The sequence below is a fragment of the Micropterus dolomieu genome, linkage group LG04, assembly GCF_021292245.1.
Source record: "Micropterus dolomieu isolate WLL.071019.BEF.003 ecotype Adirondacks linkage group LG04, ASM2129224v1, whole genome shotgun sequence".
Lineage (NCBI taxonomy): Eukaryota > Metazoa > Chordata > Actinopteri > Centrarchiformes > Centrarchidae > Micropterus > Micropterus dolomieu.
The window spans coordinates 6,404,051-6,418,418 of record NC_060153.1 but is presented as its reverse complement, the minus strand read 5'-3'; the positions used below and the strand labels follow the sequence as shown (position 1 = coordinate 6,418,418).

General features: G+C 39.6%; 2 protein-coding genes across 7 annotated transcripts in view; both read right to left on the bottom strand.

The window, feature by feature from the left end:
• Window position 1: 1 nt before the first annotated feature.
• tmem192 (transmembrane protein 192) lies at window positions 2-11,312 on the bottom strand. Of its 2 annotated transcripts, none has more exons than XM_046048433.1 (6): window positions 11,177-11,312; window positions 10,156-10,311; window positions 9,368-9,629; window positions 9,112-9,234; window positions 1,943-2,048; window positions 2-757 (listed from the first exon to the last, which is right to left on the bottom strand). In XM_046048433.1, exons 1-6 carry the CDS (start codon window positions 11,264-11,266, stop codon window positions 643-645), a joined length of 852 nt encoding a protein of 283 aa, XP_045904389.1. In that variant the 5' UTR covers window positions 11,267-11,312; the 3' UTR covers window positions 2-642. The 2 variants fall into 2 exon arrangements, with proteins under 2 accessions (XP_045904389.1, XP_045904390.1); XM_046048434.1 differs by having other exon boundaries at window positions 10,156-10,308.
• A 1,119-nt stretch (window positions 11,313-12,431) lies between these two features.
• limch1a (LIM and calponin homology domains 1a) overlaps window positions 12,432-14,368 on the bottom strand; it is a 32,542-nt gene continuing 30,605 nt past the window's right edge. For all 5 annotated transcript variants that reach the window (XM_046047450.1, XM_046047454.1, XM_046047455.1 and 2 more), the window contains one exon: window positions 12,432-13,846. In XM_046047450.1, the coding sequence (XP_045903406.1) occupies window positions 13,821-13,846 (26 nt within the window). In that variant the 3' untranslated portion in view covers window positions 12,432-13,820. The remainder of the gene's footprint in view (window positions 13,847-14,368) is intronic.

The following is a 14,368-nucleotide window of genomic DNA, read 5'->3' as shown; positions in this document are numbered from 1 at the left end:
ATGAGAATATTAAAGATTTATTAGAATCTGATGACAAATACACAAACTTAATGATTGAACAGATAGAAAGAACAAATAAAGCATTTACACACACATTCAGACATAAAATAGCACTTACAGACATTTTACAGCGTTACTTGATCTCTTTCTCTCATTTGACCCTGATAAGTGATAACCTCTCCCTGCTGTATCTCCCGCTCTATCAGTTCCTCTTTAGTGCAGATGATCTCTCAAACTATTTTGCCCCCTCTGTTCCCCTCGCTAACACAAGCGGCAGCATACACAGGTCACCAGGGGTCGTAACAGAGTGATAAAAACTCCTCACCTCTGATCTGTGACCCATGACTCTCCTCCTCCTCCCACTTTGCCTCTTTAACTGTCCTCCACTTACAGCTCACCTCCTTCTGCGTTATCTGTCCATCTCAGGTGCCTCGCAGAGCCCTCCCGTCTTAAGTCTGTGCACACAGGTGCTTGTGTGCGCAGGGATATCCTTACTTTTAGTCTTTTATCCAGTGTTTCTTCTAGCTTCAGGCCTCTCTTTCAACCCCACAGATCCCCTCTGCTTTGTGTTAAGAGAGAGTGTTAAAATGATGGTGAGTGTGGTGGCTGGTTCACGAGGAGGCAGAGGAGGCCGGTCTGTGGTCAGTGCTGGGCCGTGAGGTTGAGCAGCCTCTTGCTCAGTAAGGTGTTGTGCTGTTTCAGGTACTCTATCAGGTCGGCCTGCTTCTCCACCAACTCCTCCAGACGGGAGCCCTCTCTGTGACACAAACAGCACACATGGAGTCTGTTTAAGACTGAGGCTGGTGAATTGATCTCAAGTATATTAAGTGTGGCCTGTCCATATCTTGTTTTTCTCTACTATAGCGCTTCACTGCTGTCCGAAAACCATTATAAAACCGACCGTGGTTAACTGTCAGGCCATCCGCCACTTTGGCAGACTGGGAAAACGCACAACAGAAACACACATAAAGTAAGAGTCACCATATTGAGGCGTCCGTGCATGTGCCTGCGTCACATACAGCCACCAATCAGCTGAGGGAACATCTATGGCGACGTTTCAAACCAAAATCATTAGAGGAAGTCAGCCAGTGCGCTGCTTGCCAGCAACACTGGCTGGACTACGGGAGGTAACTCTGGTGTTGTCAGAGAAACACTGAGCTGATTTTTTTATTTTTGTTGGCAAACTTTTGTATTGAAACTGAGTTATTTTACAGATAAAATTTCTGTGTGGGAGATGGAAAAAAACAGGCAGTGAAAAAAGTTAATTTTAGACCCTGACTGGGTGACATGTTCATTTATTATCATGAATCTAGGTAGGCCACTAATTGGTTCAACCCCACTGTGTCTTTAGGCAAGAGAATATAGAATGCTGCTCCCCATTTCACATGGCTGGACAGAGTTTACACAGCAAAAAGAGACATAACAAATTGCTAATTCCTAGTTGTTCATATGTTTTATGAATATAACTGTTTGCAAAATATGCATACCATGATGGAAACTAAGAATTTAAGGAGGGTGACTGACAGTCTAATGATTGCTGTGATTTTTGTCCAAAATAAATAGAGACATTTTTGAGATGGCTCTAACATGAGAAGAAAATAAGTAAAAAACGTACTTCATGCTTTATTGAACTGATTACCTTTGTGCATAAGAAGCAATAATTAAATGACAAAATTGCTACAGCACTCTCACGAACGTCGACCAAGACCCAGCTTTATTATTTCTCCTTGTTTATTTAACTTCGTTCTGCTGAAGCCTTTATGTTTAGGACACAGCATTCAATTCAGACTGGAGCCGTGTTGTACAAAAAAGATTGCAGTACAGAGGGGCTTATTCAAACATGAGAGCGTGACATAACATTTCCAGCACTTTTATAAAACATGGTGTGGATCTCAAAAGAGCACGTGGACATGGTGCATGTGAATGAGTGAAATCTGTGTACCTGAAACCGGTCTCAGTCTGCAGGCTCGCGATACTGAAGTTGTGTAAATGCTCTTCTTGGCTCACATCTGGAGCAGCTCGCTCCCTGTTGAACTTCATCACCTTGACTAAAACCACAAAACAAAAAAATCTTCAGTGGCTTTTGTTTTTCAGGCAGTGAAAAAGAAAAGTGTCTTATCTTATCAGTTGCACATAAAGACACACGAAACACTAATCACTCAGGTGAGAAACAGCACACATTTGTTTTTTTACTGTTTTCCATCCTTCTCCCTCTCCTAAACACACAGGCTGTTATATCCTGCACTTAGTCCTTATGGGCTGCCATATCCTGCACTCAAACCTGTAATTCTCACACCCTAAACATACACCTTTACACAGGAGGCGGGGTTAGCAGCAAGGAGTGGGTATGGAGCATACAGCAGCTGGAAGAACAGCCAGGGCCAAAATATGGGAGATGTTGGTGTTATTTAAATCAAGATAAGGCCTTAGTGTGTAGGGTTGCAGGGTGAGTGTATGAGGAAAGGCAGAGGGAGGAGCAGGCTGAGTATTGATAAGGCCTGAGTGTCATTAACCAAAGGAAATTGTCAGGGAGGTTCTAAAGAGCACTATCTTTACTTTGCTACAGTGCAACATCTCAGCATCCACACTCACACACAATCTAAAGAAATACTGTGCATTCCTGCATAATGAGGCTCTAAATCTGTGTGTGAGTGTGTGTGTGTGAGTGTGTGTGTGTGTGTGTCAATACAGCAATAGTAAGCAAGTATGTGACAGAGAAAGAAAGAGACATTCCAGAAAGGCAGAGAAATGAAGAGGTGGAGACAAGAACAGACGGTAAAAGGACAAAAAGTGATGATGAGCCTCTGTTAGTTGTGGGTTTGTTTCACAAATGACCAAGCAGAAAGGCAAACTGCTGTCAAATATTTAACTAAATGCCAACAAGGTAACATATTTTCCCACTCTTTCCAAGAAACGTGACAAATGTTTACATGTCTGATAATAACCAGGTTAATGTAATACTTTCATTATAGCATTTATATTCACAATGACTTCTATAAGAAAAAAAATAATTAGGTTAATGAATGTCTAGGAAGTATGTACTGCAGCCAGCGGAAAATGATGTTAGATTATCCACCGCTTTTGACAATGATGCAGTTCTTCCATTGCTTTGCATGCTTTCCACTGCACTTCAACTCTACAACTTGTAGCTTATGAACATAATAAAAACAAGCAAAACAACCCCAACAACCTATAAACACACTGTGCCAACAATCTTGTTTGTGGTACTGGTTGATATTACAGAAACAAAGTCATATCTGAATGGTCTTTTTTTATTCTGGAAAAGGTTTATTCTGGAGCTTTCCTCAAATATCAATAAATCTTTAAATTTCTTAAACGTCCCTTTATTTCAGAGAAATACACTGTAATCAGGAATACTTTCATTCATTCATTTCTATAATAAGGATTAAGATTTAGTGTGTCTTGTTCTCTCTTGTTCTCTCTAAGGGTTTGATTTGGGGTTACTGTTGTTGGGTTTTGGACAATAATTTTCATGTTAATTGCTGATATTGTTGTTAAAAAAATATCTAATGAAGGTGTTTCCACGCAACACAACACTGACTAATGTAATGTCATGTTGAATACTGGCCATCTGTTCATCAGGTTTTGTTTACCCTGATTAAGGTGCATGCAATAACCAGTGTTGATTCTATTTGTATTATTAGCAAAACTATAAATACCCTGAATTAGTGCACATACAGAAAATGAGGAGTTCTTATTAGGGTAACATCAGTCAGGATGTTCATGTAATACAGCAGGGGGCAAAAAACAGACAGAGATACCAAGACGGACGGACCGATAGAGTGTAAAGGAAGTGACACATTTCACACGTCCCTGTTAGAGACTCTCACACACTCACACGGTTGGACAGACAGCACTCAGTCCTGGTCTACTCAGATCTGAGAAGCTTCAATCACACATTAAGAAGTGCACATTTCCAGGGGACAACAGTGAAGCTGCAGAGGTGCTAACAGCTAAAGGTACCACGTATTGTGCTCACAACGACGAACTGCTCGATTCAATATCAAAGAACTGGAAGGAAATGGACCCCAGCGATGATGGGGAATGGAGAGTGATTAAAGTAACGCAAGATGAAGGAGAAGAGGAATGAGAGCACCTTTCAGATGCAGCACAGGACAGTAAAAGAGTTCAAAGGAATATGCCAGTCTACAGTCTACTGAAAAATAAATTCTGCTGATGAAACTGTGTTATGTGCAGGAGCTGTACATGTAGCAAAACGTTAAACGACTATAGGAGAAATCCTGAGCAGAAAAGACTTATCAGCGGTGGTCAACAATGAACGTACATTTAATAATTCTAGGAGATATAGATAACAAAAGAGCACATTTTTGGGTACATTCTAAACATTTGGTTCGCACTTCTGAATGTGGATGCTAAACTGAGAAAAATCACATATTTGATACTTTTAAAGGATGAACACAACTTGGCTGGCATTAACTCCAGACAGTTCGGATTAGTGCTCACAGCTCCTCCAGGCTAGTGCTCAACACAGGAGCCCCCCCAGGGCTGCGTGCTCAGCCCCCTTCTGTTCCCGCTGTACACCCACGACCGCAGGCTCCGACACTGAGAGAACTCTGTTTTGGAGTTTGCGGATGAGATTTCAAACAACGCTGAGACTTCATATCACAAGAAAATCTTGCAGAAATGGTGAAAAGAGTACAACCAAGGAGCAGATCGTTGATTTTAGGAAAAAGGAGATAAAGACTACATCAGTGGAGCTGAGGTGGAGCAGGTGAACAGTTTCAGGTTTCTGGGAATAAGCATCACAGAGAACCTGACATGGTCGTCTCATATCTCCACACTGGTGAAGAAAGCTCAAGAAAAGGCTGTATTTCTTAAGGAAACTTAAGAAGACTAACTTCCTCTGCCAAGTTCTTGCTAACTTTTACAGAGGAACAACAGAAACATCCTTACTGGAAATATCACAAACTAGTTTGGGATGTGCACGGCCCAGGACTGGAGGGTGATTTAAAGTGTCCAGAAGATCATTGGTACCCATCTCCAGAGCATCGGTGATATTTGAGAGGTGAGGTGCCTACACAGAACCCAAAAGATACTAAAAGACAGTACCCGCCGCAGCCATGGCCTGTTCATCCTGCTGCCATCTGGCAAGCAAAACAGAAGTACTGTATCTGCTGTCGTGCCACCAGACTTCAGAACAGCTTCTTTCCTCGGGCACTTAAAATCCTCAACTCCACCACATCCCCCCCCCTCCTTTTTATTTGATTCTAATTTGAAATATTTGTATATGTTTTGTGTAGCAAAAGGGGGCTACAACTTTAATATCATTGTGCAGCCCTGTGTTGTACAATGACCTGCCCCTGATTCTGCTTTGGTTTTGTGCAGGTTTAGCACTAAACATGTTTCTATAATCACCATAACAGGAATACTGTGTTTACAATATGATTACTTTGGTCAAACATGTCTCACATCTCCCATTTCATACAGTCCATGGGGTTTGTGTGTGATTGGGGTATATTGTAGGTACCTGTAACAGTGTGTGTGCGTGTGCGTGTGTGTTAACCCTGTGCCCTGCAGTGCTTACACTACTGTAATTCTGGCCAGGCAGAGGAGAGAGATGTATTCTAAGTTAAGCCTTTGAAGGCCAAGACATGACTTTGATGTGCATGTAGGTCTATAGAGGAGAGTGTATTCATGTTAAAATGAGAGAGGCAGAAACATACAGCAAACCTCAAAGACACACACACACACACACACACACACACACACACACACACACACACACACACGCTTACAATGAGCACGCACTTCAAAGAGAAGTTGACTGAGGCCTTCCTGTATGGACTTCATAGCTGCAGGCATTATATCTCTGCTCCTCTAAAAAGAGAGTTTTTCTTTTCTCCTCATGAACTCACTGATGTCACCTTGGCTCTGCATCATGTGAGTATATGTGTGTGTGCGCGCACTTGTGTTTGTACTGCGAGGCGTCGCTCGGTTTACGTCGTGCCTGACTGCACTGATCTGAGCAGGAATGTTGCGGGCGAATACAGATACCCCCCTTCACACACACACACGCACACACACACACACAGGATCACCCTAACTGTAAATACAGGGACAATGTGTGTGAGTGTGTGTGTCTCCCTGTGTTTGGGTGGAGTTGGCAGAGGGCTACCCTTTGGCTAGGCTAAATCCTAATGCCTCTTATCTTCTCGCCTCTCTGGTATCTCGAGCCCCAATCTGTGCCCTTCAGCTGCCAAACACATCTTTAATATGGATTTCCTTTCATTACAGATTCTTCAATATCCTCTGATACAGCATCTTTAATAGCAGTTTTCCTTTACATACTGAGAGGAAGACTAGTAAATTGGACACATAACATTCTGGGAAATTTCTAAATATTCAGAGTTTTGTGTGCATCACTGTTTCAATTTCATTCAGATTATAATTAAAAAATCTGTCTTAATTAAAATAACTAAAGCAGACTTATCCCAGACGGATTTCTATACCCACTAGGTGGTGCTGGGTATCATTTAAAATACTTTGATATCAGTGTCATAAACTATAAACCAAACTATAAAGATTTTTGAAACTGTACTTGTAATTTAACCATGTTTCTCTCCATTTAAAAAACTTCTGAACTACATCAAGTGAAACCCCAAACTACATCAGGGAATAACTTTGTTAAAACAATTATATCAACAATTGATCTGTTTCAGTTTGTACCAAATTGTTGGACCAACTGATATCATAGATTAAGTGTTGTTTACAGCAACTAATAAAACGCCTCTGTAGGTGAAACTTAATAATAAGTAAACTGATTAATAAATTATTAAAGGCCCAATGCAGAATTTAAACACACAGAACAGAAAATTAGAACAAAACATATCAGGCTAATCAGGGAATTACTGTGAAAACAGCAGTAACTTCTAATTTGGCAGATCAGACCACTGACAACCTCAACCTGCATGTGAGATGTCATCTGTTTCACTCGTAGCATCTGCCAAGAGCCTGTTGGGGTTCATTATAAATGTCTCCACTAGTCAGTAGTTTAGTATCAAGTAGAATATTTCATGATACTTTCTAGAGTTTCCATGTTTTTCGGGGTTCAGATATTATGAGAGCCAGCTGCAAAATAGCACTTCATTCACAAGGTAAGTTCGGAGTAGTTAAATCAGTTAGTCATACATTTGTCATTTTTAATACAAAATTTTGCCATTTTACATTTCATATAATCTCATCCAAACTTCAAACTGTGTTTCCACAAAGGCTTGAAAGGAATAAATACATGCTAAAATTCTAAATCTATGCAAACTGATTTCCCAAATGCTCTCGGGTTGTATTTTCTCTCAAATGTTGTGACTTTTTCACAGCAAATTAAGTAAAGGTTACAGTACGGGCAGTATGTTCTGTTGTGTTGCAAAGTGACTCAATTGCCCTGGTAAATCTTTGCAGCTTAAGGCCATTTCAACACAGCGGGCCAGAGGGAGTTCATTTAAACTTAACCAATTAGTACTTGACCTCAAGGGCAAATAAAAATGACAATAGGCAGCAAGGTAGATAAGTATGGGTATCCACACAAAGTCTGCATGGTGTTTGTACCAGAAGCAAAAAAATAAAAATAGAGAGAGAGGGAGAGAGAGGGAGGACAGAGAGCTGAATGGTTGATTGTCATGCTGTCAGTCTGAAAAGGGCAAGGCAGGTATTGTGATGCGAATGTGCTCAGATAGAGTGGGGGTAGTGTGTGTGTAATGTAATCTGCAGGGTGTGTCTCAGTCTCTGTGTACCACTACTGATATTACTACCAAACGCTGCTGACCCCGTTTTGTGTTTCGAAACACAACGCTGGTGTGGACGGAGATTGTATTCGTTTTAATTCTCCGTTTGTAAACTAAAACGGAGTAGTGTGGATGGGGCCTCAGTCTCCGTGTACCACTACTGATATTCCTACCACCATCCGCAGTAAAACTGGTCTAACACAAATGATGCTGCATTTCTCTTGCAACACTGGAATAAAAACACACCCAGTTTCAAATTATTTACACTGACTTTACATTTACAGACTTCATTATTTTAGGTTAGTAAAATGAATCATACAAATATTAAAATGTGGATACAGGAAGCAATGTCTATTACTAATTGAGAAAAAAAAAAGAGAACTATCATTTGATAATGACATCGGCCCTCTTTATTGTTCATGTGCTACCTTTATTTTGCTATTCAGATTATCTATACTTGCGGCTGTTTTCACATCCTCTACTTTCTACATTGCTGTTGACTTACTGTACAATCTTATAGTATTGTTTATTGCTATCTTTACATAATGTTGTATTTTAGACATTAGATATTATCCACTCTTCTGGTCTCAGCAGTCACAAGATACTTACATTGCAAAGTATAATGACACAGTATAAGTCCAAGTAAAGAAGATGGTTTCAGTTATTCCTGCAGTGAAGACTGCACTCTGTTTTTCTTTTATCTCTTATGCTGTGTCTCAATTTGCACTCTTGTTCATTCACTAGCTATTTTTTATACATGTGCGTCCACACTGTAAATTATGCCAAAATACAATGCACTATGAGTGGAAGCCTTCAGTAAGTTTATTGGGTTAATTTGGCAGTAATGCTCTGTCCGATTGCGCCATGAAGAAGAAGGAGAAGGGGTCAAATGTTGCAATCATCATTTTCAGAAAGTGACCAGCTGTTCTATTTGAGACTACTCTGTCGAAGTTGACGACTTACACAAGTAAGTACATGGTGTACACAGTGAACTACATTGAAGTGTACTAACAGAAGTATCCGCATTAAGATACAGCATTAGATTCTTTTCTTTTATTTCAGTTTATATTTGGTGCGAGGGAAAGTAGGGTGGAACTGGAGAAATTTCTGTGTGTTTGTGAGTTAATGTATTGTATTTACCGTCAAGTGGGTATGGCTTTGTGGGTTGAAAACAAGGGGTTAAAGTTACCTGTACACTTTTTTGAGAGGGAGCGGTTTTGTGCGTGTTTGTACACATTGAATGTCTGATATATAGTATGCAATCCAACATCAGTCACTGCACAAAAGCCTTACAAAAGAGTCAAGTGCAACCCCACTCAATACTAAAATAATATAACTGAGGTCAGTTTACCTGTGTAATAAAGCAGACATGGCAATGCCACCAGGAGCTCCAATCCCAGGATGATGAGCAGCATGTAGGTGTGCACAGTCAGTGATAGTCGTGCAGCCAGAACAACCAGCAGCAGAACATTTCCTGCACACAAACGTACATAAATACAAACATACATTCTTCCTTTAGCATTACTGCCATCTTGTGGAGGAAACTGACCTCTACATGTGCAGTAAAACTGATGTATAGTTCTCTGACAACATGTGTGCGGTTGTACCTGTAGAGTGGACGGTGAGCGGCAGCTGCTTCAGCCCCTGCATCTGTCTGTAGAATCGTAGGTAACCTCTGCTCCTGGCGCGGCTGTGGTGGTGCTGCACACACCCAGTAAACAACTGCACCAGCACCCACAGACACGCCTTCCCAAATAAAATGACGCTGTCGCCTCGCACATTACCCAAAATACTCCCACAGACCTCCACTTGGCCAAATTCCAACACACACAGCAATGCCACACACACTGACAACACCACATACACAACCTGTAATGAAGAAGAGAGCACTGGGAGTGAGACAGATGTAAGGGGTAGGAGACTTTAGCACAGACCAGCATGCAGTATGACTTTAAGTACCCAGGTTAAGAGAGCAAATTGGATAAATGCCTTTACAAGTGCCGTCATGACAAGTTTTAAAGTACTTTAGGATTGCAATTAATTTTTTTTTTTCTTGATTTATCGATTAGTTTTGGTATATAAAAAGACAGAAATTAAAAATAGCCCATCACAGTTTTGCCCAAAGTGACATCTACAAACATCTTTTTTTGTCCAACCAACAGTCCAAAACCCAAAGATGATCAGTTTACGAAGATATAAACCAGAAAAACAGCTGGAAAAACAAATGTGTGACATGTTCAACTATGAAAAGAGTTGTCTATAAATTTTCTGTTAATCGACTAATAATTTATTTGACTAATCGTTTCAGCTATGTGGTAAAAATATCACAATCATAATAGATGATAACAATAAATAAAAACAAATGCATGTGTGTGTAAATGTGTGCATATCATACATGAAGAAGAGACAGCAGACCGGCATGGCAGGGTGTTGGCACAGTCTGAAACTCTCTCCTGATGGCAGAGTGGAGGGCGTCGGCAGAGATCAGCGGCCCGTCCACCAAAGAGTCTTCTTCTATGCTCCTTGACATATCTACTGAGGCGCCTGCCTGCTGGAAAAAACCCTGTATTATTACATTAGTTAAATATAGGGTAACTGTTACTTTAATGAGCTTATTTAACTGCAAAAATATGAGATTTACAAATAATCCCTTACAGGTAAACATTGAGGTATATTTCTATGTGTTAATATATATTTAAAATATTCTGTATCTACTATGCCCCTTTGACCACCACTGTTTCTGCACACAGGTCCAAGGTAACATACTATATATAACTTTCCACCCGATTTATTTGTGATTTGTACAGATAATTATTTTTAACTCTGACGTACTTGTCTGTTTCTAGTGTTGTTGTAATACCAAATTACCCTCCAGATGAACTATCAAGTTTTCTCTTATCTCATTTTGTGTCTCCAGCAAATGTGCATATCAAAGCATATTTGTGAGAAACTGTGATGTCAGACCTGTAACTAAACATCTTCCAGTACTTATTAATGCACCATTCCCATAGAAACAAACAACTAAGACAACCATTAGTCAAATCATTTACTAAGAGGAGCAATAACGTGGCTAGTAAATTAATATCAGAGATCTATGTACGACTATGAGTTAGTGACTGAAAGAGAAAGTGGAACTATGTAATGTTTTTTAATCTGCAGCCTGCACCACAACAGTCTCATTTTAACATGGATGCGGGAAACAGCTGAGAAACCACGAGATTGTAGCTTTTACCACGTGTTAGAGCTAATGTTTAAATAATCTGATAATATGTAAAAGATAATTGTTGCTACAGTCGGATGTCTTGCTGTCCGTTAGCTGACTGCTCTACCGAGGCTAACTGCCTGTTTATCTCGCTTAATAAGCTAACCGTTAACCGTTGACAGGGCAAGCAGTTAACGTTAAACGATGTACGTACTGCATAAAGCGAGGGTCCCTTTGAGTCCATGTTGTTTTGATGTTCGGCGTTTTTTAAAGAAGAAATGGCCAAACAATAACAAACAAGCATTAGTTTACATGCTATGGGGGCGGGCAGACAAACAGTAGCACACTTCCGGTTCCCTTTTTTTATGGAGCCGTTCTCTGTTAAAACTTTGGTTCCTTGCACAATATATCCTGTAATTTGATAATAATGACTTGCAGAAATATAGTGAAACTTGGATTGTTAAAAGTGTGAGATTTTGCCCCATGTATTGTCGTACAAACAGTGTGTGTCAACTGTTTTCTGCTTTAATGGAAAAAGTTGTTCGGGAATACAGACCACTAAGTTGGGTCCTGCTTAGTTACATTAGACGTTTTGTGCTTCTGTGTTGCATATTCCTAAATTCATGTGTGTAATCACATTGGCTCCAGCATAGAAAAATATTGTGCACGGTGGGAGGAACAGGGAACATCTTATTTATGCCCCAGCTCTCCTAGCAGGTGGCCAGGTGTTTGAAAAATGTTTCTAATATTTGTAGAGAAAAAAAAATAGTTTTTTTTAATCTGTTCATTAATACATGCATTTAAACTATTCAAATAATATAAAAAAATATTATATGTTTTAAACAAGTTTTTGTGATCAAAATCTGCAACATCCAGGCCTAACCATCTAAAAAAAATCACAAAACTTATAACAACACTTCTGCTGCACAGAACATGTGATCTCAGGTCTAGTGTTTTATAAGTAGTGGTGCAAGTAAGTACACTTACTCAGGTACTGTTCTGAGGTACATTAACTTACTATGTTATACTCCACTACATTTCAGAGGAGAATGTACTTTTTACTCCACTCGATTTGTCTGACAGTTATAGTTACTTTGCAGATTAAGCTTTACAGTATGATGTATAGTACTTATAATTTCCTCCTCCTCAACCATCTACAACATTAGAATTTTATGTACCTACTTATGTAAAGCAATGGCAGGGACCATTCTGTTGCGAAATAAGTACTTTTGATACATTGGGTTGGCAAGAGCTTTACTTTTAATATGCAAGTAAAAGTTGAATGAAGGACTTTCACATGTAACAGTATTTCTTCATCACATTATTACTACTTTTACTGAAGTTAAAGATGTAAATACTTTTCCTATCATTGTTTATATGTGGATCTATGCTAGAAAGTGGATTTATTACTTTACCTGCCTACGTAAAGTGCAGTTTAATCAACAAAAAAACCCAAAAAACAGAGAGCATCCCATTTAAAATATTTTATTGATAAACATACACTTGCTAAAAAAGACAATGAACTGAACACTCTATTCCTCTAAGTGATGGAGACACTGTTAGGTGTCCAGAACGAGGCAATGACACACGAGGACAGAGAGGTTCAGCTCAGACTCTGGGGAGGCAACACTTGATAGAGGCAGATGAGGAGACACTGTAGGACATTTTGAGTGTGTCACAATATGGAGGAATAATTAACAGAGAAGCAGCAAATCACTTTGTGTCATTGGTTTAGCTCATGGGAAGGGGTGGAAGAGCAGGTGGTAAGGAAAGGCTGATCCATTTAAAATGTTTTTTTTTGCTGGTATGGAACTGTGCTTCAAGTCAAATCACACATTGCATACATACATGCATGCATAATTTCATACACACACACCCCCCACACACACACATACACAATGTGCCAAGACCCAGAGGTCCATGTGAGTTTGAAATACTCCTGCACATCCACTCGCCCTCGCATTCGTTACATAAGGCACTGAATCAGATGCAGTCAGTCTATGGGAATAAACAATGGCTAAAACATCTTAAAGGGAAAGTAGTTAAAATTCAAAGAACAAGTATTATTAATAACATGCATTCTCATTCCTGTAAAATGAATGATTATAAAGAAAAGGCTTATGTAAGTTAGCCAGATTCCCAAAAAATTCCAAAATATGATGACGATGTTACTACATACAAGAGGAAAGTTAAAGTTCAGCTGTTGAGAAGATAACAACCTACATCAAAGTCACACTACTCCATCTGGGCAATACTCACAATAACTTATATATGTTCTTCTTTCATGCAGAACTGTAAACACAAAACCCAAAATGAACAAGAAGGTATGATGACGAGTAAGGCATTATAATGGTCAAGCTACTTCAGGTTATCCAACCCAAACCACTTTACGTCACACTCAGAGAGTGGAGTCACATGATCAGTGCAGAAGCGGTGGTTAATGAATGGAGATTTTGATGTGTTTGAGACAGTAGCGTTCAGCTTTTAGCGTTACACGTTAAGCTTGTGACAGAACAGATCCTTATTTTAGTGTCTTGACTGTGTTAGGTACGTTTGTGCAAAGGCTTAGACACACTGATTTCTTGATTACGTCCATGCTACACGTATTAAAAGCAAGGTATACATGTGTTTAAGAAGCACACACTGTACTATGTGTTGTTGTGTCACTCAGTCCAGTTTTGCGTTCAGTAACATCCATAAAGCTGTTTGTGCATTTCAGGAAAAAACCAGTGATTCCAAAACTCAGATGACATTCTGAGAATTTTCCAGGGCTTTCCAGAATGTGATTCAAGGTTTTGAATTCTTCTCCACCAAATCGCTGACGCTGACAGTGGAAGTTCCAGTTCGAATTCAGGTCTTCATAGTGTTGTGGGCTGACCTCTGCCTGCATTTAAACACATGAACATGTTAAAATCTGTTCTCACATCTTACAGGTTGTTTAACAACACTGTTTGTCTGATCTTATTCTTGTTAGAGCCAGTTTGTTAGACCCTTAAAATGTCAATCAGTCAATCAATCTTTATTTATATGGCATTTTTCATACAAATACATGTAGCACAAAGTGCTTCACACAACAGAGCCATTTCAGAACAATAGTAAAAACATCCCCGCCACCCCGAAAACACTAAAACCCCAGGACCCCAGAACAAAAAGCACTAGAAAAACAGCCCATCAATAGCAAAAGTATGATAAATATATTTGATTAGTTAGTTAGTTATTTGATTTAACTAAATCAAATAAATACAGCTCAGTTAAAAGCTTGGTTAAATAGGTATGTCTTTAGTTTGCCTTTAAACATTTCCAGATTTCCTGCTGCTCTCAGCTAAACAGGAAGGGTGTTCCACAAGCCCGGGCCATAACATTGAAAGGACGCCTCACCATAAGTTACTACAAGAGGACCTGAGGG

Excerpts from the sequence above, each read along its gene's own strand:
- tmem192 (XM_046048433.1), bottom strand. The coding sequence starts at position 11,266 with ATGCTTGTTTGTTATTGTTTGGCCATTTCTTCTTTAAAAAACGCCGAA. Across the intron at positions 10,312-11,176 it reads AGGGACCCTCGCTTTATGCA|CAGGCAGGCGCCTCAGTAGA; the intron begins GTACGTACATCG and ends GGTTTTTTCCAG. Across the intron at positions 2,049-9,111 it reads ATGTCTGCTTTATTACACAG|TCAAGGTGATGAAGTTCAAC; the intron begins GTAAACTGACCT and ends TTGTGGTTTTAG.